At 38.2% G+C, this 23962-nt stretch overlaps 1 protein-coding gene across 1 annotated transcript in view; it reads left to right on the plus strand.

Moving 5' to 3' along the window:
* The window catches only part of LOC104623294 (laminin subunit alpha-2-like), a gene marked incomplete at both ends in the record, with an annotated part of 58364 nt that overhangs the window by 31757 nt on the left and 2645 nt on the right, over window positions 1-23962 (plus strand). The window contains 9 exons of the mRNA XM_010290342.1: window positions 3711-3817; window positions 4819-5082; window positions 7986-8166; window positions 11674-11810; window positions 14266-14502; window positions 17911-18054; window positions 20410-20589; window positions 21365-21553; window positions 21646-21884. Of these exons, the coding sequence (XP_010288644.1) occupies window positions 3711-3817; window positions 4819-5082; window positions 7986-8166; window positions 11674-11810; window positions 14266-14502; window positions 17911-18054; window positions 20410-20589; window positions 21365-21553; window positions 21646-21884 (1678 nt within the window). The remainder of the gene's footprint in view (window positions 1-3710; window positions 3818-4818; window positions 5083-7985; window positions 8167-11673; window positions 11811-14265; window positions 14503-17910; window positions 18055-20409; window positions 20590-21364; window positions 21554-21645; window positions 21885-23962) is intronic.

Genomic DNA, 23962 nt, shown 5'->3' on the forward strand with positions numbered 1-23962 from the left:
AAAATAAATACATATTTAATGTAGATTTACAAGTTTTCTTTTGTTGTTAGTATCATTCACAAGGAGAGCCCCCTAATGTATTCATAGCCTTGTGCTCACAGTTACCTTGTATTCATCTACTCTCCATCTTTCATGTCGGTTTTCTTTTTTGCATATGATTTTTTATTTCCTTTGCAGACTTCCATGAAGTTTGCCCTGCAGCTACAATATCAGAGGGACTGTGCCTTTACTTTGTTGTTTTCAATTTCATTCCTTATTAATAAGCCAAATCCGAGAGTATTGAAAAGCATGAATTTTGCTTTCAATTTGTTGTTTGAAATCTTTCATGCTCTTTCTCAGTACAGTGCTGTTGTCATGTGCATTAACCATTTCAAATGACAGTACAACAATATATCACTACAGCACCTCTGAATTTCTTGCTGTATCTGTACAAAATAATACATCTAAGAACACTGAGCAAATGTCCTAGGCTTATTTGACTTGATTCTAGTAGGTTGTGTTTTGGTATGAAACAGCACAGTGTGCTGAAGCAAATACCTGGAGGTTGTGCTGATAGTAGTAGGGCTAAGTGACATGAGGTGAATTAAAGCAAATGCTCAAGTGTGCCTAGGTGCCAGTGCATAGGTACTACTGTTGAGAGGTGAATATGTGTGTAGGTTGATTATAAATATACACGTATAAATATTTATACAAATCAAGAGAGAATGAGAAGGGTCTTGACCAGTGACATTTTGGGAGAAAGGAAGACAAATGTCTCTGACAGGCTGTATTGTATTATAGCAACAATTTGGAGGTTTGGACAATAACTAATTTTCCCAGGAGAAGTGTATGAATGGGAAGGCTTTAGGTGAGATAAATGCAATTTCAGAGATTAATTAACAGTTTAGTAGATGAATAGCTCTCACTGTATGTTTCTTCTGTATGTATGTACTACCAGAGCCAAGAAAAAGAATCAAAGTCTTGACTTCCAAATTCTGCCTTACCACTGTACTGCACTGTCGTCTGTGGCTGAGTTAAGAATAGATGGTATTCTGTTTGTGGTAATAGATAATATAAATACGAAAAACTCATCTGTTTATAAAATCGGCGTAAATTTCCTTGGTTTGATTCTCGGTGGTGTCATATGCCTGATAAGCAAAATGATTCAAATAAGACAGGCTTTGTTTTTTGAGGTCTGTATAAAAAGGGTGATGAAACACTGTTAATTTGCATTGAGAATTGTGGTTTTCTGAGTTTGTGCTTACGAATCAGCTTTCACTGCTGACCATTTTAATTAGAAAGATACTCAAATATGTGTATATGTGATACTCATCACTGTGTACAGTTTGGAGTGTCGGCAATTTTAAAACATAAATATTATGGTAGAAGGGCTGTATACTGGATGAAAGAGATAAATTACGGATTCAGTTAGTGCTGAAAAATGAGAGTAAAAGGAAAAGAGAAGTGATGTTAATTACAGCAGAAGTGTTTTTAAATGTTTACATTTTTTAAATATATCACAAAACAGAAAGAAATCAAAACCTCTGAAGGTGTTACCAGGCTGATAAGAGAACCCAACGTATTTTTGTTACTTATTCCAGAATATGAGACATCTTTGCAAACATTTGAGAAATAAGGCGAGGAACAGACTGGCAAGCCATAAAGTCACTTTCATTGAAAAGAAGCAAATTCTGCAGAATACCTCAGAAGTGGGGAAAAGAACAGAAAATAATCCTTTCCATGTACAATATAGCAAGTCCAATAAAGTAATGAGGAAGCTCCTGTTGTAATACTATATATACAGAGAGAAAAAATACAACTGCTTTGTCTGTAATAGTATATATATAGAAAAAATAACTGCTTTGTCTCAAATGGCACCTTGTGACATGCAAGTATGTGACCACCATGTGTTCACTGTTGGGACTCTTAAGTGTTTCTTAAAATGAAGCTGTCACATTGAGAAAAAGACCAACACATGCAGTCAGGGCACTATGGGAAGGCAAAATGTGGGTTGGAGCCCTTGTTTACAGAGTACACTGATAATCAATATAGAGGTGTGGATTCATTCCCCTCTGGGAAAAAAAAGGACATGCAGGAACCAGCTCACACTGACGGAATTGGTGACTGCATGATCCTGTGACACCGGATTGCATCCCTTTTCTCTACTGTAAGTGCTAAAGGGATTTTTTTCTTAATCTCTGCATGCCAAAAGAATCGTGGTCAAAAACCATAAATGGTTTTTTGAAAGATAGAAAACTTCCCAAAAATTTCTCTTTTCCTAAAACATGAGAATTTAGAATCCAAAAGCATTGTTATTTTCCTCCAGAAACAGTAGCTCCTTTCATTGTCATTTTCAATCCTCAGGAGAGCGTTGCGATGAGTTAGACTGGTCAGTTGGGTTACATTTCCTCTGGGAACTGTGATGCTGTTGCTGAGACAGAGGTACCAGGGGGTCATGGGAGCAGATAATCCTCAGTCTCTTCTTCCGCTGTACTCCAGGGTGCTGTCTGTGAGGAGGAGCTCTTTGCGGGGGCCGAGGAGCTTACTGCCCCCACAGCACGGCCCTGGAGGTAGCCTTGTTCCGGGTTCTCAGCCTGCCAACATTTCCTGCCTATTGCATCAACAGGGGCTGGACTCCGGGGCAGCAGGACCAGCATGCGGGGCAGTAGCACAGGCAGGCAGCTAAACACCACACAGCCGCTCGCCCGCTCATTCCTCACCCTCCCCACCCCCAGTGGGATGGGGGGGAAAAAAACAACGAACTTGTGGGTTGAGATAAAGGGAGTTTAACAGGACAGAAGAGGAAGGGATTAATAATAAGAATGATGATGAAATAATATAGAAAATGAGTGCTGCACAATACAATTGCTCACCACCTGCTGACCGATGCCCAGCCAGTTCCTGAGCCACAGTTCCTGCCCGTCAGCCAACTCCCCTCAGTTTATATACTGAGCATGACGTTATATGGCATGGAATATGCCCTTGGCCAGTCTGGGTCAGCTGTCCTGGCTGTGCTCCTTCCCAGCCTCTTGTGCACCTCCCTGCTGGCAAAGCATGGGATGCTGAAAAGTCCTTGACTTAGTATAAACACTACTCAGTAACAACTCAACCATCAGTGTGTTATCAACACTATTCTTATACTAAGTCCAAAACACAGCACTATACCAGCTACTAGGAAGAAAATTAACTCTATCCCAGCTGAAAACCAGGACACAACCCCGCCTGCCATAGCTTGTGTAAGGGTCTGTACCATTTTTTTTTCTCACAGTGCTGCCCTGCCCGTTCCAAGATTTGGGGTGTTCTGCGGGAGCAGCTTCTGAGAGAGAGCGAGCCTTGCCTTCCCCCCTCCTTGGTCCAGAAATTTGGCATTAATTAAAATGTAAAGGCAACGTTACTGCTTTTAAAACCTTAATTCTCCATCATGACATACTTAATAATGTGCCCTAAACGTTCTGTTTTGATCTGAAAGGAGCATATAAGACAAGTTGTTTATGAAGTTGAGGCAAAATTTCTCACTGTAATAATTTGGAGCAAAATTCCACATTAACATTGGTGGATTAATGTGTGTTGTCACTGTATGGGAATAACACCTTCTGCTTTACCCAGGCCTGCCTTCTTGGGTTTCTCAGGGTGGCAAAAGCTGCGCTGTAAACATTTGGCTGTTAAGGTTAGCTTCAGCAGCATACATATGTTAGGAAATGCATTGACAGCTCCTTCTTCTTCCTCTGCAGCTTGTCACTGTCACATCAATGGCTCCTTCTCAGAGATCTGTGACTCTCGGACAGGCCAGTGCGAGTGTAAAGCCAACGTGATTGGGCGCCGGTGCGATGTCTGCAAGGTGAGTGACAAGAAATGGTGTTTTCTCCCAGTTTTCTTCCCTGTTTGTCATGACTAAATACAGTTTGAGTTTGGATAGTTTTTCAGTTTTTGCTTGTTTTTCACTTAAAGAACATATATGGGTTGTTCTTATGTACAGAAAGATAAAATAGCTGGTTATTAAATGTTTTCCAAAGGTTTTCTAGAACAAAATGAAGAACATTGCATTTGCATGCAATGAGCACATTTTAGCCCTCACTGTATGCACATTTTTATAGATGGTATATACACTTTATATTCTGAAAGTTTGATATAAATAAATTAGTTAAAAGTATTGCAGTTCTGGGGGAAAATCCCTCTATGAAGAGAGTTGCAAAATGCCTGATAACACCTGATTTTCAAAAAAAGCAGAATGCTAGTTTACTACTTGTGTGAATGTTCTGCTTTTATGGTTTTTGTTAGGGGTTCTTCATGTGTTGTCCAAATTAAGTATTCTTTTTTGGTGAAAGTGTCTTTTGCCTTGAGGTTGTTTTGCTGTCATATAAATCACTGAAAAAAACTGCTTCATGAGCATTCACAGAGTTTTCTTTAGGCTACTAAGGAATATGTTCTAGTGCGCTGCATGTTTCTCTAGCTCAGCGTGAGGACTTGTGGATTAGGCCTGTGTCCTCAGAACACCTCCATATGTGTAATTTAAAGCACATAAATCATTCTGCAGAAATCACAAGGATCATTTTCATCCTGCATAAACTGCGTAATTTCTGAAGAGGTTTGCTCAGAATCTCTTATTCAACAGTACTTAAAAGAGTCCGTTCCATGAAAAATTGTCGATATCGGTGGAATTTGCACAGGTTGTATAACATACACAGCAAATATGTCAAGCTTGTTGATACAAAATTGGCTGTTGGTTGGAATTAATCTTTGTTTACTACTGTGTTTATTATTGTCTTTATTCCTGTAGTCTTTTATTTGCTGTAGTTTCATTATCTTCACTTTCTAACTGTTTACTTTTCATTCTTAAAGCCCACCTACTTCTGGGCCCCAGAAAAGCTGTTTTGTATACCCTGTGGCTGCAGTGCTTTAGGATCCATGTCACTGCAATGTGATATGTCAGGAAGATGTATCTGCAAATCAGGATTCATGGGCAGACGCTGTGAAATCAGCAGACAGGTGCCTAAATTGAAAGAAAATGCACGAAGCAGTCAGCAGATCCGAGTCCCCCCTCGGAGATGGGGCGTCAGCAGTGCCAGTGGGTGCCCACGGGGTGCTTACCGGCCTGCTACTCCGGTAATCAGAAACTGTGTGCATTGCATGGGCTGAAATCTCGTAATTTGCTTGTGTTTGGAGCTCCCGCAGGTTTTTTTTTAAGTTTATAATACACGTGCTACAATATATGACATTATCAAGAAACACACAGGCTCAGAAGACAGGTAGCCTTTTAGGATACTTCTGCACTCCTAGGGCTTCTCATAGTGCAAATGACAATATAGGCCAGAAGTCAAATAACCAGAATAAGTCCAAAAGCGGCACCATCAACAGCAGTATGCAGAAAATGTATGCGTGAAAATGTATGTATTCACAGCAATGGAATCAGTGGGATTTTCATGGCATTCCTCTTCTAACAATCCAAAAACCAAAAGCTTGAGGAGTTTGTGAGAAGGACCAACCCCAGAGGCAAAATGTTAAGATCAAATGTCGAAATATCAAACATAAGTGGTGTTGAAAGTTTTCATTAGTGAATATGGCCAGTTATCTGAGCCATTTTTAACTGGGCAAAGTTCCCATTATTTGAATGTAATGCCCACAATGACAGAAGTATTCATTGTTTATCACATACCAACAAAGCAACTTATTTCCTAAAATGAAGTAATTATGATGCAACTGCTTCTAACAGAACAGTGTTTCGGGAATGTTGGGTTTTTTTGCTGCAACTCAAAACCTCCACACTTATCAAACCCAGTTTGAAAAATACCTGGCAGTGTTTTTTCTTCTCGGCCAGACTCTGGGACCCATGTTGTATTTGCTCGTATGGATTCCCTTGGAGAACATGAGCTTTTACCCATTTAACATATATTATGTGTTGCCCACACAAACACTCAACATACAGGCACACAATATAATAACATTCAGAAATTTCGTCATATTTCCTCATTGTCTTCTAGGTTCTTACCTCTTGTTTGGAAAATGTGATTCTCAGAACTTCTGTATGTAAACAAGTTTTTCTGAGGGCTCAACTTGAGGATTCATCTTGGGGGTTTGCATGACTGATACAAACGTCTTTCGCTGTGCAGAGCTCATCACAATACAACCCAGCATGCCAGTGATCTTTTCTTCCTTTACGCAGTGTGGAGTGCTAGTGTATCAGACTTTTTCTGGCTTTCACCCATATAAACAGAATTTATTAGATCCTATCAAACTTTCTATTGAGAACTGAGCTGCATGCTGTGCATTGGTGACTTCACTGCATTAATCTGAATGTCTGTCCTGAGATTTTTACATATTCATGTTTCTGTGTGTTTCTTCCTGTGGAAAAGAAATCTTTAGAGATAGTCTCTATGTTTAATTGAACCTTGGAGTTTAATTCTATGAGTTTGAGTATTTCATTCTCTCTGACACACCGTGTTCTGTCATGTCGAAGTATGTAATCGGCAAAACATTTCAGTATAGAATTTGGAAATGAAAATCAGGGTAATTCTTTATTATATTGTATATGATCAATCATAATTCATATGATCCTTCAGGCCAAATTCTGACAGCAGGTGTGGTCCTGTATTCTGATACCTACCATCAGATTCTCTATGGGAATTTGGAACTTCAATATTAACCTCAGAGATCAGATTTCAGGACTTTTACATGGAAACCTGCTGAAGCCTCTGGGAATTCACCTACACAAGAGGTTAGGGGTTCCACTGTGGAACAAACCCATATAAAATGTAAGTCAGTGCAGCTCCACTGACTTGAAAAATTTGTGCTAATGTATACTAGGTAAAAATCTACCACCACATGCTTAGGTCACACAGTATATATTATAAAAGTAAATATTTCTATTTATATTCATTAGCAGTGATCTTTTTAATATCTCATTTTTAATATTTTTGCTTTCCTAGCAAAGTCTCTGATAGATTTTTACTATTAAATGTTGTAATGTCAATTTCAAGTGGTTAGTAATATGATTTGGATTTCAGTATTCTCTGGAAATCATCATACCTGAAAAAAAGGTAGAAAAATACTCCCATTTTAAGTCACTCTAGCTCAACTAAGTTCATAATTTGGGTATCGAGTACGGTTTGCTCCTAGGGGCCTCTGTTAGCTGGCGCAGTGAAACCCATGGGTTCTGTTCGTTAAAAGCTTCATGCAGAACTCCATATTACAGTGTACAAATGAGCATGCATCTTTGCTTTTTACAAGTATACTTTTTGCACTCCACTAGTGGAATTAAGGAGGAAATTTATTACTGTAGTTGATAACAATTATTCTGCTTCTGTAGGAACTTTACAGTACTCAATGCAAAAAAAGAAAGTGAAGAATGAACATAGAAGAGAAACAGAGGCTCATTGATTACTTCTATCTTAGTCTTAGACCTAACCCAAAGACAGGGGTTTTATCTTAAAAACAGATAATTCCCATTATTTGGTTGTAATGTACACAAGTATGTTGTATCTATGTTCTTCTAAAATTATTCCTAAGTATCGTTTGAAAGAAATGCCCTTGAGTTACAGAATACTTTATGCAGACATTGCCCCTGCTCAGAGATAAAATCTAGTTGTTTCGAGACTTTCCAGTTGAATCAATCTCCATTCATAGCGGAGAATTTGAATTCACTCTCTTAGCAACAAAGTCTGCCTGACATAATCTTACAACCCAGACACAGGATATGTATATGGCGCTGACATACATTCCATTTCTTGTGGGAACTGTACCTATGGAAACACAGCCTCGTAGGAAATCTGTTACACTGCAGACCATTCATTATAGCATCAGGTAACACTGAAATCTTTATTCTTTTTCAGCTGTGTAGGGTATTTAGTGCCCTTGCCCCCGTGTTTTACTGCTACAGTTCAATCTTTTAAGAGTAGTATTTCAGTGATAAAGAGGAAAGAACCACTCTGACCTCACTACGCTCTCAGCTTTTCCTCTTCTCTTCTGGTAATCGTTCCATGTACTAACTGCTCTTCTTCCCTCTGTGGCAGCCTGAAACATTTGGCTTGCAGTCTTCAAGAGGATGTGTTCCCTGCAACTGCAACTCTTTTGGTTCCAAGTCCTTTGACTGTGATGGAGATGGACAGTGTTACTGCCAGCCTGGAGTGACAGGAAAGAAGTGTGACCGCTGTGCTCATGGATTTTACAACTTTGAAGAAGGAGGCTGTACTCGTATGTAAATTCTTTGCAGCCAATTGCAAATTTGTTTGTTTGTTTATTACTAAGATTCTAGTTTGTCTGGTTTTGGACTGCCTAACAAATTTTCCTGACAGGTAGGTATTTTCATAGACAGCCCTGTAAATCAATCAGTTGGCAAGGACAGTGATTAGCAAGAATAAAAGACCCAAGCAATTGCTGCTATGTTAAGGTCAGTTTATGGCTAATCTAATATGTTTAGAAGGAACAGGAATGTCCTTTTCTCCAACTGCTTTCTGCCAAAAAAGTTCCTACGAAGCTCCTATAATTTAGTTATGATAACAGTATGAGAGAAGGCCGATTAAGGTGCTTGCGAAATAACATCAGCTTGAAGGGATATGAATGGAAAAAAAAGTATTTAAAATTGCTTTGCTTATAGATTTATGCCAAACCTTTTTACCGTCCTTACATGGTTGATCGTCTTTTATTACTTTTCTATACAGTAATATTTAGGATCTTGCTTACTTGTATACTTTTCCTGTACAACAAGATCTACAGGTAAAATTCTCTACTATGTCCCTTGTGTAAACACATGAAAAATATGCTTTTCCAGATGCTGAAACTCTAGCATCAGACATAAATATTTCCAGCCATTTCTTTACATTTATGTTTGTCCTTTGGACACTAGGTCAAACACTGAAATGAATGCTTTCTGTCCTTAAAGCAATACAGACTGTTAGGTCAAAAGGAACCTAATCTATAGGTCTCTTCACAAGGAGATATCCATCTTCACTAAGAGAACTGTATTTTTAAAGTCTCATAGACTCATTTAGGTGTGATGATGGGAGACATAGATGGATGTCTCGTGCAGCTGGCTCCTGGGATGGCAGAATGGCAACGGCACCGCAGCATTCTTTGCTCATGGCAGGGTGCTGTAAAGCCAACAGTATTGCTGCTATTGTTCTTCAGGCAGAAGCTGTATTCTTTCCAGAAGCAGAAATCACCATGCCCGGAGTCCTATTCCTCCTCCTTTCCCACCCAAAATTGCAGCAGAAGCAGCAAGCCTAGCTCTCTGCCGTTTTTTACTCCCTTTTTTTATGGAAGGAGAGTTGAGGCCTCAAGACCCACATCTGTTCAGCAAAATTCAATTTCATCTGTAGCGTTAATAAACCTGGAGCCAGGCTGGATTATAGATCATATTTGAAAACATTACTCTATGTTATTGTCTCCCATCGAAGGAAGGGCTCAGAAAACATTTACCGCCTTGAAAAGTTCAAACACATTGGCACCTTAGAAAAGGGAAAGGTTAGTTCAGAGGCTCACTGATGAAAGAGCTTGAAATAAAATGCACATTGTAACTGCAGTCCTAAACTTAGAACATATACAGAGGGGAAAAAAATACTACAGTTTCTATACTATAGAAACTATATGAAGACTATAGGCTTCATGATTAGTCTCTAACTCTAACATTTCACAGTTTAAAAACACATCACTATTGCGAAATACTACAAAATGTTGTTTTCATACAGTTGGGGAAGGAAAATGAGAGGGCAATTAACAAGATTTCACATTAAAATTTTAAGTGCTTTCTTGGCAAACATGAAATGGCAGCATTTAAGGAACAGTGATGAAATGGGGAAGTAGTGTAAATCCAAACAATGTTTTAAATAGAAATGTATCTGCCTGTGGTCACCAAGTATTTTAAACAACCACAACAGCTAAAGATGTTCAGAAAATTCAGAATTTTAGAAGTTTCAAAGTTAATAGAACAGATGGAGAGGAACTCTGTTTTCAAAATGCTGTTTTTTCCCTACTTATTTTTAGTAGGCTTTTATGTATTCCTTCAAATGACAAAAAAAGAGAATTACATTATGAATCACAGAGAAAATCAGAAATTTAATAAAAGTATATCAAATCATGCTAGGGAGAAAGTGCACAAAAATAAATTCCACAGTGTCAGTTAAGTATCGAATAAAATATTGGATCTCTTTTATCTAGCATTTATCCAAAAGGAATATAATTTGATTTCTTTTCTTGTGCAATAAAAAACCGTAAAGCCTAAAAAAAAACCCTAAAACATCATCAGTTAGTGTTGATGTTCTAGCAGGAAAGATACAAAAGAGGTTTCTATTTTACTATTCCTTGCAACAATTTTTTTCTATTTTTTCTTTATTTTATTTTATTTATATATTAAAAAAATCTATTTTTTCCATATTCTTTTTAATAATGATAAAAGTAAAAACACAAAAACTATCGCTCTATCACTTTCTTCCCTTCCATGTCTTTTGAGCCAATTTTGTGTTAAGAACTGAAAGCCCATAGAAGAGCTGTCATACCCAAAAGCCTCAATTTCCCAATGAGAGATATATTCTGAAATATCTTCAAGCCACAGTCTGTCAAAGGATTTTATGTAGCATGCAAAACATCTTGTTCCTGGCACGATGGAGGCAAAACTTACTATCTTCTTTGCATCAGTTATCTTATTTTGATAACATTGATGGGGAAGAATAAAGGTTGCTTCTTATTTAACTATAGATGAGTTCTACCTTTGCACATCTCTCATTACCTAGTTTTACTCTGAAGTGAAGTATTTAATACAATAAAGGCAATGAACATAAATATAGCCGTCAGCAATGAACATTATGTTACACTGCTGTATAAACACCCCAAGGAACAGGTTATCACTCAGAGCGTCACAGTTTGCTTATGATGCTTTTGCTCTGACCTTCTGGGTGACATTGACGGTGGCTATGAAAATAACCATGCACCAGCTCTAGTCCTCCAAGCAATTAGGTGTCTTGTGCCCCATAACTACTTATCATTTACATACCATGAATCTCTATTTACCACCAATGACTTGTTCACTTAATAGTGCTTTAAGAGCAAAGACCACTTTTGGAACCACTTCCAGAACCAAAGTATTTTTAATTTAATAAAATCTGCAAAGAATCCCAGTTTCTTGGGAAGGGGCACATTGTTGATGTCCTCTCAAGGCAAGAATACGTGTAATGTGAAAAAAAGGAATAGGATGGGAGAAAGACACTGAAACACCTTTTTTGCTCTTCAAGAAAAGCCTGTTTACAGCAGCAGAAATTTCAGGAGGTTGGCTCAGATTGGTGGAAGAGGTTAAATAAACTGCACGTTCTCTGCCTAGAGGGCTCAGATGCAGTTGGGTGGCTTTTTCCACGTGACAGCATTGGCCCAGAAACTGCACAGCGATATTCCTGCACCTATGTCACATGAGTGATGTAGGTGAGACATCTCAGAAGTCTCTGCATTTCTACAGTCAGTGACTTTATTTTTCCCATTGTTCTCATTGCAGCTACTTAAACCTCAGTTAACCTGTGTTCCATTGCTCCTGGTTTTGGCTTCTCTGGCTTTACCCTACCTTTCCCGTCCCACTGTGTCCGCAGATAACTGAGAGTTCACTGTACAGTAAAGGCTTTGGTGGAATGATCCTAACCTTGTTAGGGTCTGCTCTCCAGGTGTCACATAAAGGGCTAACTTTTCCTCTGCTTTTTTTTTCTCCTGTGTCCCATGAAGCCTGTGAGTGTTCACGTTTTGGTAATAACTGTGATCCCATCAGTGGCCGCTGTATCTGCCCTCCCAATACTGTTGGAGAGATGTGTGACAAATGTGCACCAAACTACTGGGGCCATAACATTGTCAGTGGCTGCAAGGTGAGTGGATCTCTGTTTTCTCCATGTGTGTTGCCTCTTTCCCATGGGGTCAATACAATGATTAGTAGCGGGAACACAATTTTAGGTTTGTAAATCCGCATTGCGAGTTTTCGCGTCAGACTATGGTGTAAATGTTGGCAAACTCTTACTGAGCATTACAGATCCTCTGCCTAAAGGTACGCAGCCTGTAACACTGAACACCCTGTTTATACTGCTGTCATGCTGAGTCAGTATCCTGCTTAAGCCTGGTTTCTTTTATCATCGCTGTGATTAACGTGATTGAGGAGATTACCGCAGTATTGTGCGATGTATATAGACATATAGTTACAGGTAACTGACAGTGCTTTTGCAGAACAAATTTACTTTGGACCTAATTGTGATACTGGGAATTTGTACTTGAAGTTTACTTGAGAATGGCTTCAACTTGTGCATAAAAGACAGTGAAGAGAGAAGAAAAGAAACAGCCACGTTAGCTGTAAAACACACTTTCTTCCTATGTTCTTAAAGGGGAAATAAACGTCCTCATTAGCCCTTAAATCCTTATTCCAGTGTTTGACACGGTTAAAAAAATTCTGAAGGGGAGGGAAGAAGGGAGCAGAATAGGAAAACAATGGTAGGATGTCAAAGAGGCCATGAAAGCTGCTGTTAATATCCTACTCTTGGGTTAAGGGGAGCAGTATTTGGTTAAGATTGAAAACTAGTGAGAGTGAATATTTGTGCAAAGTTCAAATGCCTTCTCCTCTCTGCTGTTCTCATTGATGACGAGGAGTTTATAGTAGTGCTGCAATTACTCCAAAAAACTATGTCTTGTCTGAACATGGTCATATGCCATTAACGCTCTTTCTTAAAAGGCTGTTTGTCATGTAGCTCAGGCTGCAAACTAATTATCAAGAATGATTTCTTTTTTGTATGTATGGAAAACTCCTCTTGTGAAACCTCTGCTATGCTGCTGTGATATAGACTCTTGGCTTCTGAAACCAGCCTAATGAGGTTGAAGACCTCTGTTTGAGCTCTGGAGTATATTCTGTGATTGTCGTTTATGTGAGTGCATTAGTATGGCAGTTCCATGGCACCATCTAAATTAATAATGATCTATCAGCCCACATCTCTTTCAGTATGTTGCAGCTAATTTCTGCAAAGTGAGATGTGAATCTCCTGCTTGCGCTCTTTGTAGAAGATTTCCAGGGCTGTCATAACTCAGAGGGATAGAGAGCATTGCATAAAACTGCTTGCTCACAAAACAAACATAACATCTGATTGTAATTTAGGTTTTGATATTGCACATAAAGCTATTTCGATGTATGGTGAACAATTTGCTTTCTAAGCTCTATGTTCAAATGTATTTTGTAGAATAAGCTTCTTTCCATCAGAAGATTTTATTTCTTAGGTTAAGTAGTAGTCTAGCAGCCTAACATTTAACCAGTAGTTAAATAGTTTCTCTGGCATTCAGTAAAGATTTAATTTGAATGTTTCTTGTATATAATCACCTTCTTTATAAATGGTCTTTTCAGATCAGAAGAAAGGTGCTTTAAGTATTCATGTAATAAACAGTTTTGCTTAGAAAATGAATCCACATTTTCCTCCTCTTTTTCAGCTTTTGTGTCCTTTATTTTAGCAAGTCTATCCATGCCAGTTACTGTGGTAACCTGTACCACTGGCACTTGAGTTTGCTTCTGCAAGCTGAACTTCTCCATAGGAGATTCTGGTCACGCCAGTGATCACAGCAAATACCCTGTGCTAACTTTGCAGTACAGTCACAGTAATAGCACTGAGGGATTCTTCTGTTCTTTAGAAGCCTTCAGCTTTCCCTGCTACTTACTTCTGTACTCAATATCTAGACCTCCTGGCAAATGACCTATTTCTATCCTTACCTGCCTGTGCAAGTCTCATTCTGTGAGCAAGTTTACTTCCCAGTACATCACATGACTAAATCTTTCTCTCTTAGCATGTAATAAGAACCCTGTTTATACAAAGATGATAGTTGCCTGTCTGATGGATGAGTAATAAACATTGAACTAGATTCCACTGGGATCACTGCCCCTGAACAATTCCAGTTTTGGCAAAGTGGTCTGAACATGCCCTGCAGAGGATTTACATAGAAAGCACTTTTTAGAGAGCACTTACAGTTTTGAAGTTAATTATGTCCGCAAAGCATCCCAGTATCTTGACCCTTTTGGATTTATTTGATTTCACTGCCAAACTTATCAGTGATAAGTAATACCTTTTCGAAAAGAAAACAGCATTGTAAATGTGTTTAGTGTAATTGTTTGACCCTTGTTGAATAAAGATAATGCCTAGCCTTATAATTCAGATATGTTACCTTGGGACAGTGGAAATTCACTGCTGTACTTTATTTATAGATACTTGAAAGAGGTGAGTTGCCTTTTTGTTGGGGGTTTGGTTTTTTTTTTCAGAAGCACAATTGCAATTTTCTCCTTGTTTCTCTCTTTTATAGCCCTGTGACTGCAGCCTCATTGGAGCCCTGAGTTCTCAGTGTGACTTAAATACAGGCTGTTGCTTCTGCCGTCCTGAATTCTCTGGGGATAAATGCACTGAGTGCAGGTTGGGTTACTGGAATTATCCACAGTGTGTTGCTTGTCAGTGCTTCCTGGCAGGGACTGATCCACAGAGCTGCGATACAGAGTTGGGGAAGTGCTCATGCGTTGATCATACTGGCCAATGCAGCTGCAAGGTAGGACAATGAGGGTTATAAGCTGATCTTATAACTGCTGAGAAGCTTATTCCAAAATTCATTAACACTTGTACTTGTCTGTTCCAACAATGTATGCAAACAAATCTAGTTGGTTTTCATAGTGCATTTGCTAACTGCTGTGGGAGGAGTCCAACATAAAGAAAGACTTAAATGCTTATCAGTTGCTTTTTCACACACACTTGCCAGGGTAGCATTCTCTTAAGTTCTCTTCTCACTTTGTATTTCTTCCTGTGTTTACAAAACTGTTGCAAATTTAACCCCATTCAATACAATTCCTGTTCAGATATTTGGCAAATTAAAAGCAAAGACATCAGTAATAACAGTGTGCCACAGTGCTAGTTCTTTATAGTACATTGGCTTAGAGGGAGTCAATACGGATCATTTTTTGAGTAGAATTCACTGCATCCAATTCAGGATCACTAAAGCAAAGACTTTTGGCATCATCACCCACAGCACTCTTATTTGGAATTTTCTTGGTAGAACAGCACACTCAGGTGCTTTGAAAATTGGCTGAATTGCTGAGCTTAAAGGGTGATAATTGGTGGTTTGCCATGCAGTTGGCAACCAGCAAGCAGAGTACACCAGAGCCAGTACCTTCATCAGTGACACACATGACAGAATTCACCATCAACATATTTGAGAATATTGCTCATTTGGAGGAGGTAGAGATTGACATGCTGAACAGTAGAACTACGGTCTAGAGGGTCCTTGAAAAGCTTGATTATTGGGAAAATAGTAAGGTCATGAATTGGAGTGGAATAACCTCAAGAATCAGTACAGTTTTGGAGAAAAAGTCTGAGTGGTAATCCTGCTGAAAAGCACACACAGGCTTTGGGGAATGGCAAACTGCATATAAGCCAACCATGTACTGTCATTTTAAATAAGGCAAACTGTCTACTGAGCTGGATGCATTGATCATACTGGCCAGTGCAGCTGCAAAGTAGGACATATGAAGACCATGACCAACAGAGGAAAGTCTTTATGCCCCTCTACTCAGTGCTGATAACACTGCACTTAGAAATGCTGACAAGTTCTAGGACCTGATTCAAGAGTGTTTGTGAGAAACTCGAGAGGATCCAGAGAAGGGCTACAAAGACTCTTAGAGCAGATGATCTGTAAGGACATACTGAGAGAGCTGGACTCTTTTAGACTGCAAAGAATAGAGGCTAAGAAAAACCGTAGTTGCAGCCTACAGCCACGTCAAATATTAGTTGATGGAGTCAAGTCCTTTCTGATAGCAGCAAAAGATGTGACGAGGGACAACAGCTGTAAATGGCAGCTTGGGAATTTTGGGTTGGACGTTAAGGGAAAAAAATTCACTAGGAGGGTTATGCAGCACTGAAACAGATTATCCAGAAAGGTTGTGAAATACCCATTCTTGGAGATTTTCAAGAATTGGCTAGAAAGAGGCATCGGTTAACCTGATCTAGTATTGGTGATAGTCCTGCTTCAAGGAGGAGGTTTTCAAAATTGACCTCTAGAGATTCCTTCTGTGATTTTGATTCATTCTTTTTCAGGGACTGTATTGACCCAAAGAGCTAGTAAAATGGAAGGATGAATATAATGATTGAATTGCCAGGTAATTCTTTTGTTAAATGGGCACAAGTCACTTCATTCTGAGTTTAAAGGATAGACTTAATGGAGCAACTGTAGAACAAATTAGATTGGAAGGGACCTATGGATGTCATCTAGTCCAGTGTCTTGTTTGAAAGACATTGCTGAGGCAGTATTTCCAAGGATGGGGATTTCACAACCTCTTTGTGCAAACTACTTGACCACCCTCCTGTTTTTCTGGTGGATTTGAACAGAAAACATCACGTTCTATTTCGCAAATACTGATTCATTTGATGGTGAGACCATAGGAAAACTGAAGTGAGTAGATCACATGGACAACCTGAGTAAAACTCAGTGCAATGATCAATGTTATTTGTCCTGTGTCGTCCTCTGAAATGGAAAAATAGAAGTATTTCAATTCTTTCAGCCTCTCCTGATATGTGATGTGCTCCAACCCCTCTAACCACCTTGGTGCCACTTTTCTGGATTAGGTCCAGTATGTCACTGTCTTTCTTGTAGCTCTTGTAAGCACTAAGTAGAAAGAATGGAGGTTTATGGCATTTTTAAATAGAAATGTTTATTTGTGATTCTGTTAAGGCTCCTGTAGTTACTTCTACCATTCTGTAAGTGCGAATTAACAGTATATATTTAGATGATGATTAATGATAAAAAATTGCAATTGACATGAAACAAAATGCAAAGCAAGTAAAATTCACAATTTATGACAGAGAATGGACAAATAATACCGAATTAAGTCAGCAGATTTTTTTCCCCCAGAATTTAAATCTAAGGTTGAATTTAAATCTCGGGTTGGTTAACCTTTTGTGTAAGTTTTTTGAAGCTAGATTTTAATAAAATGGTAATCGTTCCCATTTAAACCTGCTGTTATAGCAGGAGCCCCTTTATCAGCCCTGACAAAAAGCAGCAAAATCTAAGCTAAATACAGTGTAGGCACACTTGCTGGTAGACTTACATGTGGAAATGAGGATTAAAAATATTAAATCGTTGGGGGTAATGTTGATTTCCTGTATAAGCTTTGGAAAGTTGAATTTGTTTTTTTGATTGGCTTCTTCACATTACTCTGAAGAGAAAAAAAAGGGGGAGGAAAAGCCACCCAGTGCTTTCATATTGTTGGTTTTTTTAAATACCTCGGTCTCACTATGAAAATGGTTTTAAAAGGCTATGCATAAATTATTGTGTATCTGGCCCTATCTAGTATAGCTTTTTATTTCATCTAATTGAAAAATGAAAATAAAAGCATTGACATTACAACAGTGAAACATTTCAGCCTTGTTAATACTGTTCAATGATGTGGAAAACATTCAGGAAGAGGGGAAAGCTTTTCTCTGCAATATTTCCATTAGAATATGTTTCTCAGCAAAAACATTTAGTACTGTACCTTAAAAATTCTAACTTGTCAAAACTAATTCCTATTAAACAAAAGGCTTGATTAACCCTGGAATTTCAGGAGGACATTTTTTTTCTTATCTTATCAATCAGTTATTGAGCTTGTCATGCTCAACATGCCATTTGATTTTTCTGTGTTTACAACTGTCAGTATGAAGCCAGCATCCATTGCTCAGAGCTACTCAGTTCATACAAATGCAAATGCCTCAATTACATTAATTGTATATGTTTGCATACACACTTGATAAGAAGCTGAAAAGTTCCTTGAATATTTCTTTACACTCATTATTATTTCTTTCTGCACCCTGTTATTATCATTACTGTATGATTTTCTTATTACTGCCTAGAAAGAAAGCTTTCTTTTTTTCTTTGTTTTTCTTTTTTTTTTTGCTTTGTTTTATTTTTTAAATGTTCTTTCTCTTCCAGGTTAATGTGGAAGGTGTCCACTGTGACAGGTGCAAGTCTGGTACATTTGGTCTCTCTGCCAGAAACCCACTTGGCTGCAGCAGTTGCTATTGCTTTGGCCTGACTACACAGTGCAGTGAGGCAAGGGGGCTGATTCGCGTGTGGGTGAGTAGGAAACTGCTGAGCCATGTAATGCGATAATGTTGTTTCCTGCTGGCATCTTTTAGTCAGGCACTGAGACGTAGCAAGAAAATGGCCAAACATTTAAGCAATCTTTTTCCTCCTTATACCTTGAGAAGTGGAGAGAGTGATATGTTCCATTAGACAAGCAGGGTCCAGGCATTGAAAGAAAATAAGTAGATACGCAAACCAGGGATAGGATAGCTGACGTCAAGCCAAAGATATTAAAACCCAGAAAAGGGCAAGCTAGTTGTGTGGGGAAATTATGCAGTCCAGTGCATTGTAACATAATCTCTGGTATATGATACACAATTTATGCAGGTGTATTCAAGGGTCACAGATGCTTGTTGTCCAGCATAGATTTCCCATGGTTCAATTAATCTATTTAATTTTCATTGTTGTTTTGTTGTGTTGTTTTAATATTAAAAAAAAGAGCTTATTAAAGCTCTATTGAAATCAAAGAATGGGAGGGTGTAATCCATCAGAGCAAACAAAGAGCTCTCCACCTTTTGGTTGAAGAGGGCCTTGAGACCCATGCTAGACTGACAAGACAGACTGGATGTCTCCATTCATCTATACAACAAGCACAAAACACACATTGAGACCGCTGCCATCCGTCACTGCTGTGCCAGCTCCTCAGTTGCATTCTGGAGGAGCTGTTTCTAATGGAAAATGGCTAGTTCAGTCCCCATGTATGGTCAGTCATATATCTGCTAGAAAAATTGTTTCACGCCCAAGCATCCATTGGATAAGGGTACTTCAGGCTGAAGTCAAGGTTACTTGATTACAATCTTACTAAAGAGTTCATATCTTTTGGTTAAAGTAATATGCATAGCACCCATTCTCACCTTCATTGTTCAGTCCAATAGCACCTCTTTCCCTTCCCAGTGGATGAAGTGATTTATCATGATCTGACCCAGTTTTTCTCATTATTTCGATTTTGCCTATCATATGCTGGTAGGCTGGAGATGAAAGGCTGTAAAAGGCTGACAAGTTATAAAATTTAATCAAGTTCCATGACAGCAACAGTTCCGGAAAATTGTGTTTTGACCTTTGTGGTAACACAAACCAGAAACATAGTTTAAACCTCCTGATTATTTTTTGTCTCTTGATTAATTTCCTTTTGTATTTATGCTCATATCTAAACAAGTCTATGTCCACATCTCATCTAGTTTTCAATACTCTGATCTATTTCAGAATTGATTCAGAGTTGTAAACTGAGTGAGACTGGATTCTGCCAGCTGCTGGTGGCTATTTCAGATACTCTCAGGTGCTTCAAATAGCATTAGACATGTTTAGACAAGCAAATCCTGTCTTACATGACAATAAGGGAAGGCTGATCTGAAATTCAAATGTGTTGACCACTTTCTTGATGTCTAAAGTAGTAAACAGTAAAATACAGTTATGATAGGAATTCAGGAAATCTCACTTAGGGCTGGAAATGTTAGGAATGCTTCCGTGTCTGGTCAGTCCAAAGATGCTGCTGTAAATGGAAATACTAAGATGCTTAAAGTCCAGTGCAGAGCTTGGGTGATTCCTCATTACCTGATCCCTATCTCATGAAAAGCCTGTTAATGGGATGACTGTTAGAGATATGACTCTGCATTTGCTTTCTTTGTTTTCCTCGCTCCTTGGGAGAAAGCAATTTTGATACCAACTCTTTGCATTTGTTCACACACTTCCTGTGATACTTTCATCTGCACGGAATTACTAAGACTCTTATTACAGTTATTGATCAAAACAATGATTTCTATATAATGCTACTGAGAGTCTTTCAACAAGTCTAAGAAAATTACAGGTATCTAAGTGGCATCCTTACATTTTTCATTAAATCTGAATTTGGAGTTACAGAAACCCTGAGCCCTCACTCTCTGCATATTGCTCGGAGAACACTTAGCTTAAATGCTGCGTAAAAGTACCAAGGGATCAGGCACTGTGTACCCCAGCCCCAGTGATGTATAAGTGTTGGTGACAAGTATGCTGCTTTGTAAGGTACATTTCTCACAATCCAAACAGAAGAGACCCGAGACTAGAATAGCACTATGAAAATCGCTTCAATAAAATTAATGGAATCACTTGCTGATAAAACTGTTTTAACCAGTGCTAGTATGTTCTTTGTTAACATGAGGACAAGGTGCAAAAGGCTTGAGGGGGAAGTCATTATTATCACTGTTTATACCTGAAGGAGTAGTAAGTCTGTTTGTGACAAATTGTTCATGATGTGAAATGAAATTACCTGGAAATAATTTTTTAAAGAGTTAGAATTTAAAGACTAAAGCTTCATGGGGAAAAATAGACTTTATTTTCTTCTTGATTTTTTTTTTTTTTTAATATGCATAGGTGACCTTGAAGCCGGAGCAAATGATTCTGCCACTGGTGGATATAAAGCTTCAGAGCAGCACTCTTTCAGGGATTGCATTCCAGCCTCCTGAAATAGTAGCAGATATAGAACAGGTGATGCGGGATCTTCGGTCAGAACCTGTTTACTGGAGACTTGCAGAACAGTTTGAGGGACAAAAGGTAAACATAAAATTCCACTGAATACTGACATGGATTTTTTTTTTTTTTTTTTATCTTATATGTGTATTTTGCAATACCTTTTTTCCCTTCCAATAAGCTTGTCATCATACAGTGGAAGATACTTCAAAAGAAAATAAATGCCATTCCATTATTAAAAATTATTTACTCCATTATCAGGAAAATTCATAAATCTGTAGCATAAACACTACATTAAAGTAGATGTTTACAGACAGTAACATGTAATATTTTTCCACAGGGTAGATTCCCTTGTAAAAATGTTGTTTGAAAAATTAAGCTGCATTACTTTAATATAACTCCCTTGTTAATTTTTGTTTCTCTCAATTTTAAACAAAAAATGCCTGTTGTTTTAAGTTAGACAGGAGAAAATGATTGAAATAAGCCTCCTTTTGGATATTGTTATGTGCCTCTGTGATGATTTGTTTTGCACTTTTGATATTTCTTGATTCGGTTTGGGAAAGTTTAGATGTTTCTTTCTCTAAACACAAACTTTGGGGAGCACCAAGGCACATATAAACTAATAGAGAACATTTTGGTTTTAGGATAGTACAATAACAAATTGCTGCTGGGTATTTCTGAACACAGCCCTTGTCCCCAGATAGTTTCACAAGTATATTTTGCTATTTTCTACCACACACTGATTCATCAGTCTGCGCACAGGTGCAGGGTGTATCTAGCTCCTACATATCCCCGGGAATTTATCTTTAGCTAACTGAAAATGAGATTTCTTTTCCTACCTTCATTTTTGCTTTGTTAGCTGGCTGCTTATGGAGGGAAACTGAAATATGCAATCTACTTTGAAGCACGAGAAGAGACAGGTTTTACTACTTACTACCCACAAGTCATCATAAGAGGCGGGCCTCCCACCCACACGAGAATTATTGTCCGGCATATGGCTGCCCCTCTGATCGGGCAGCTGACAAGGCATGAGATAGAGATGACGGAGGTAACGCTTCCTTCTGCTTTTTTCCCCAGAACTTAAGCACCTGCTTCTTTTTAATACTGTTAATAATCTGGTTTTGTATTACTGTTTTTCAGCATGAATGGGAATATTATGGTGATGACCAAAGAGTCAGAAACGCTGTGCCCTGGGAATATTATCGTGATGACCCAGGTATGAACAGGACAGTGTCCCAGGCAGATTTCACCTGGAAGCATTATGGAGATGACTCAAGACCAAGTAGAGCTGTATCCCGGGAAGACTTCCTGAATGTGCTGTATGATGTTCATTACATTCTCATTAAGGCTACTCATGGCAATATCATGAGGCAGAGCAGGTAATTATTTCATGCAGTGGTCTGTAATAGTGCAGTAGTCACAGATAACCTGATAGACCTCCCAGCTATTCCCAGCAGAATTTTTATTCATAACATGGGCAATAAGCAGTTGCTAAGAAGAACAGAAGGACTTAGCATTCAGCATAGCAGAAGATGCAGGAGAGGGAAATTTTATTCAACAGAAAATTTAAATCACAATAAGCAATACATCCTGAAACAAACCCAAAGTATTTTTTGAATAAAAGTCTACTTTTTGAAAACATGATGCTGTAATTAAATATAAATGTTAGCATATGAAGGAATTTTCTCTTGCAAATGGGAAATGAGGTAAAAAGCCAAGGATGAAAGAGTACCTCTTTTAATGAAATATTACTTAATCCAATATATTAGGGGCAGATATATTCAACATTTTCTATTCAGTTTATTCATTAAGAAATTAGATGATGAAATAAAGATAACACTAAATTGGAAGTGGACAACAGACAGCAAGATGAGAGGAATAATACAAAAATATGCTGCAATCTAAAGGTCAACTATAAGATTTTACACTTTGAAAGGAGTGGTCAATTCAACAAACAAGGAACAACTGTTTAGTTACCTATTCTTCAAGGAGGGATCTGTTGTTTACAACATATCACCAGGTGAACATAACTCAGTAATGATATTCTTGTTGAGAAATTATAATATTGTAGCTGTATGACCTGCAAAGTACAAAAAACTAATCTTTTACGTCCACTCAACACCAGTAAAACCTAAGCATCAAGTTTTGGATACTGGAATTCAAGAAAAAATTATTAAAGTGTTCAGAGGATAACAGCGAACATCATCACAGGTCAGAAAATACGACCTGTGAGAGAAGGTGTAAAGAAACAGATTTATTTAGAAACTAAAAATTGCCTTAAGATGCATAAAATATTGTCTCAAAGAGAAAGAAAAGAATCAGTTCTCTGTTGCCATGGTGGATAAGTCAAAAAAGAAATGAGCTTAAACTTCATCAGGAAAAATTCACATTAGACATGAGAGAAAAATTCATGGGGGTAAAGAAGTTCTGGAATAGATTACATAGGCTACTCCTAAAAGTTTTTAATAATGAATTCACAATATCCTTTGCAAGGACACAGGAATAATTGGAGATAATCTCCAAAGGTTTCCAGGGGTCCTTTCTATGATTCTTGTCATAAAAGTAATAGGCTAAGATTATTTCTAGGTTTCTAGGTTACAGATAGTTCTATAAGAACATGACCTTTGGAGCTTGAGGGTGAACAGTAGGGGCAGATACCATGCAACTTTGCAGAATTGTGTGACAGAAGACGTAGTCATTGTTGCTGCTATTGTCTCTAAACTATATCATTTACAGAAAAGGACTTACCCAGCTTGTGCTGGCTAGATGCTAAATATTAACAACAGATGCTATAAATGTTCATTTATTTTTGGCATAGTCAATTTAGGATATTGTATTACAAGCACAGGGAACTGCCATGGAAAGAGTTATGAAAGTAATTCCCAATGTGACATGGAAAATCTGAGAAATATATCCATGTTTTGTGTCTGCTTCTCCCTTCCCTTCCGTTTGTGCACTACAGATCCTAGTTCAGCTGTGGAAGCAAAACTGAATGCTATCTCAGCTCAAGCATCATAAGCAAGGATATGAAAATGAACCTCTGTTTTCATGCATCATGAGATGCATATGACCATTGTGACTGAACTAGACATGCATTGTAATACACCATGCATTGTAATACACCGCCATTTTATCAAGGCTACCTAGTAATGATGCATATAACAGAACATAGGAGGAATTTCAGTTTCAGGGCAGGTTTGCAAGGTGGAACTTAAGAACCAAAATGTATTTTTACAGCATCACATTTCAGAATGTGGCATTTTGTATGACAGTAGGACTTAGCAAAGAGTTCATCTGTTCTTTCTGGTAACTCTCCATCTGAAGTCATAACCTTGCATATCATAATGTATTTGACTTTGGAGGTGGTTATGTTATAGTGGATTTTTATGATCTGTCTAGATTGGTAACATCGATCATATGGCATCTGAGACTTTAAGTAGAAAATAAACAGCAGGAG

The sequence above is a fragment of the Phaethon lepturus genome, unplaced genomic scaffold (assembly GCF_000687285.1).
Source record: "Phaethon lepturus isolate BGI_N335 unplaced genomic scaffold, ASM68728v1 scaffold7247, whole genome shotgun sequence".
NCBI classification, from domain to species: domain Eukaryota; kingdom Metazoa; phylum Chordata; class Aves; order Phaethontiformes; family Phaethontidae; genus Phaethon; species Phaethon lepturus.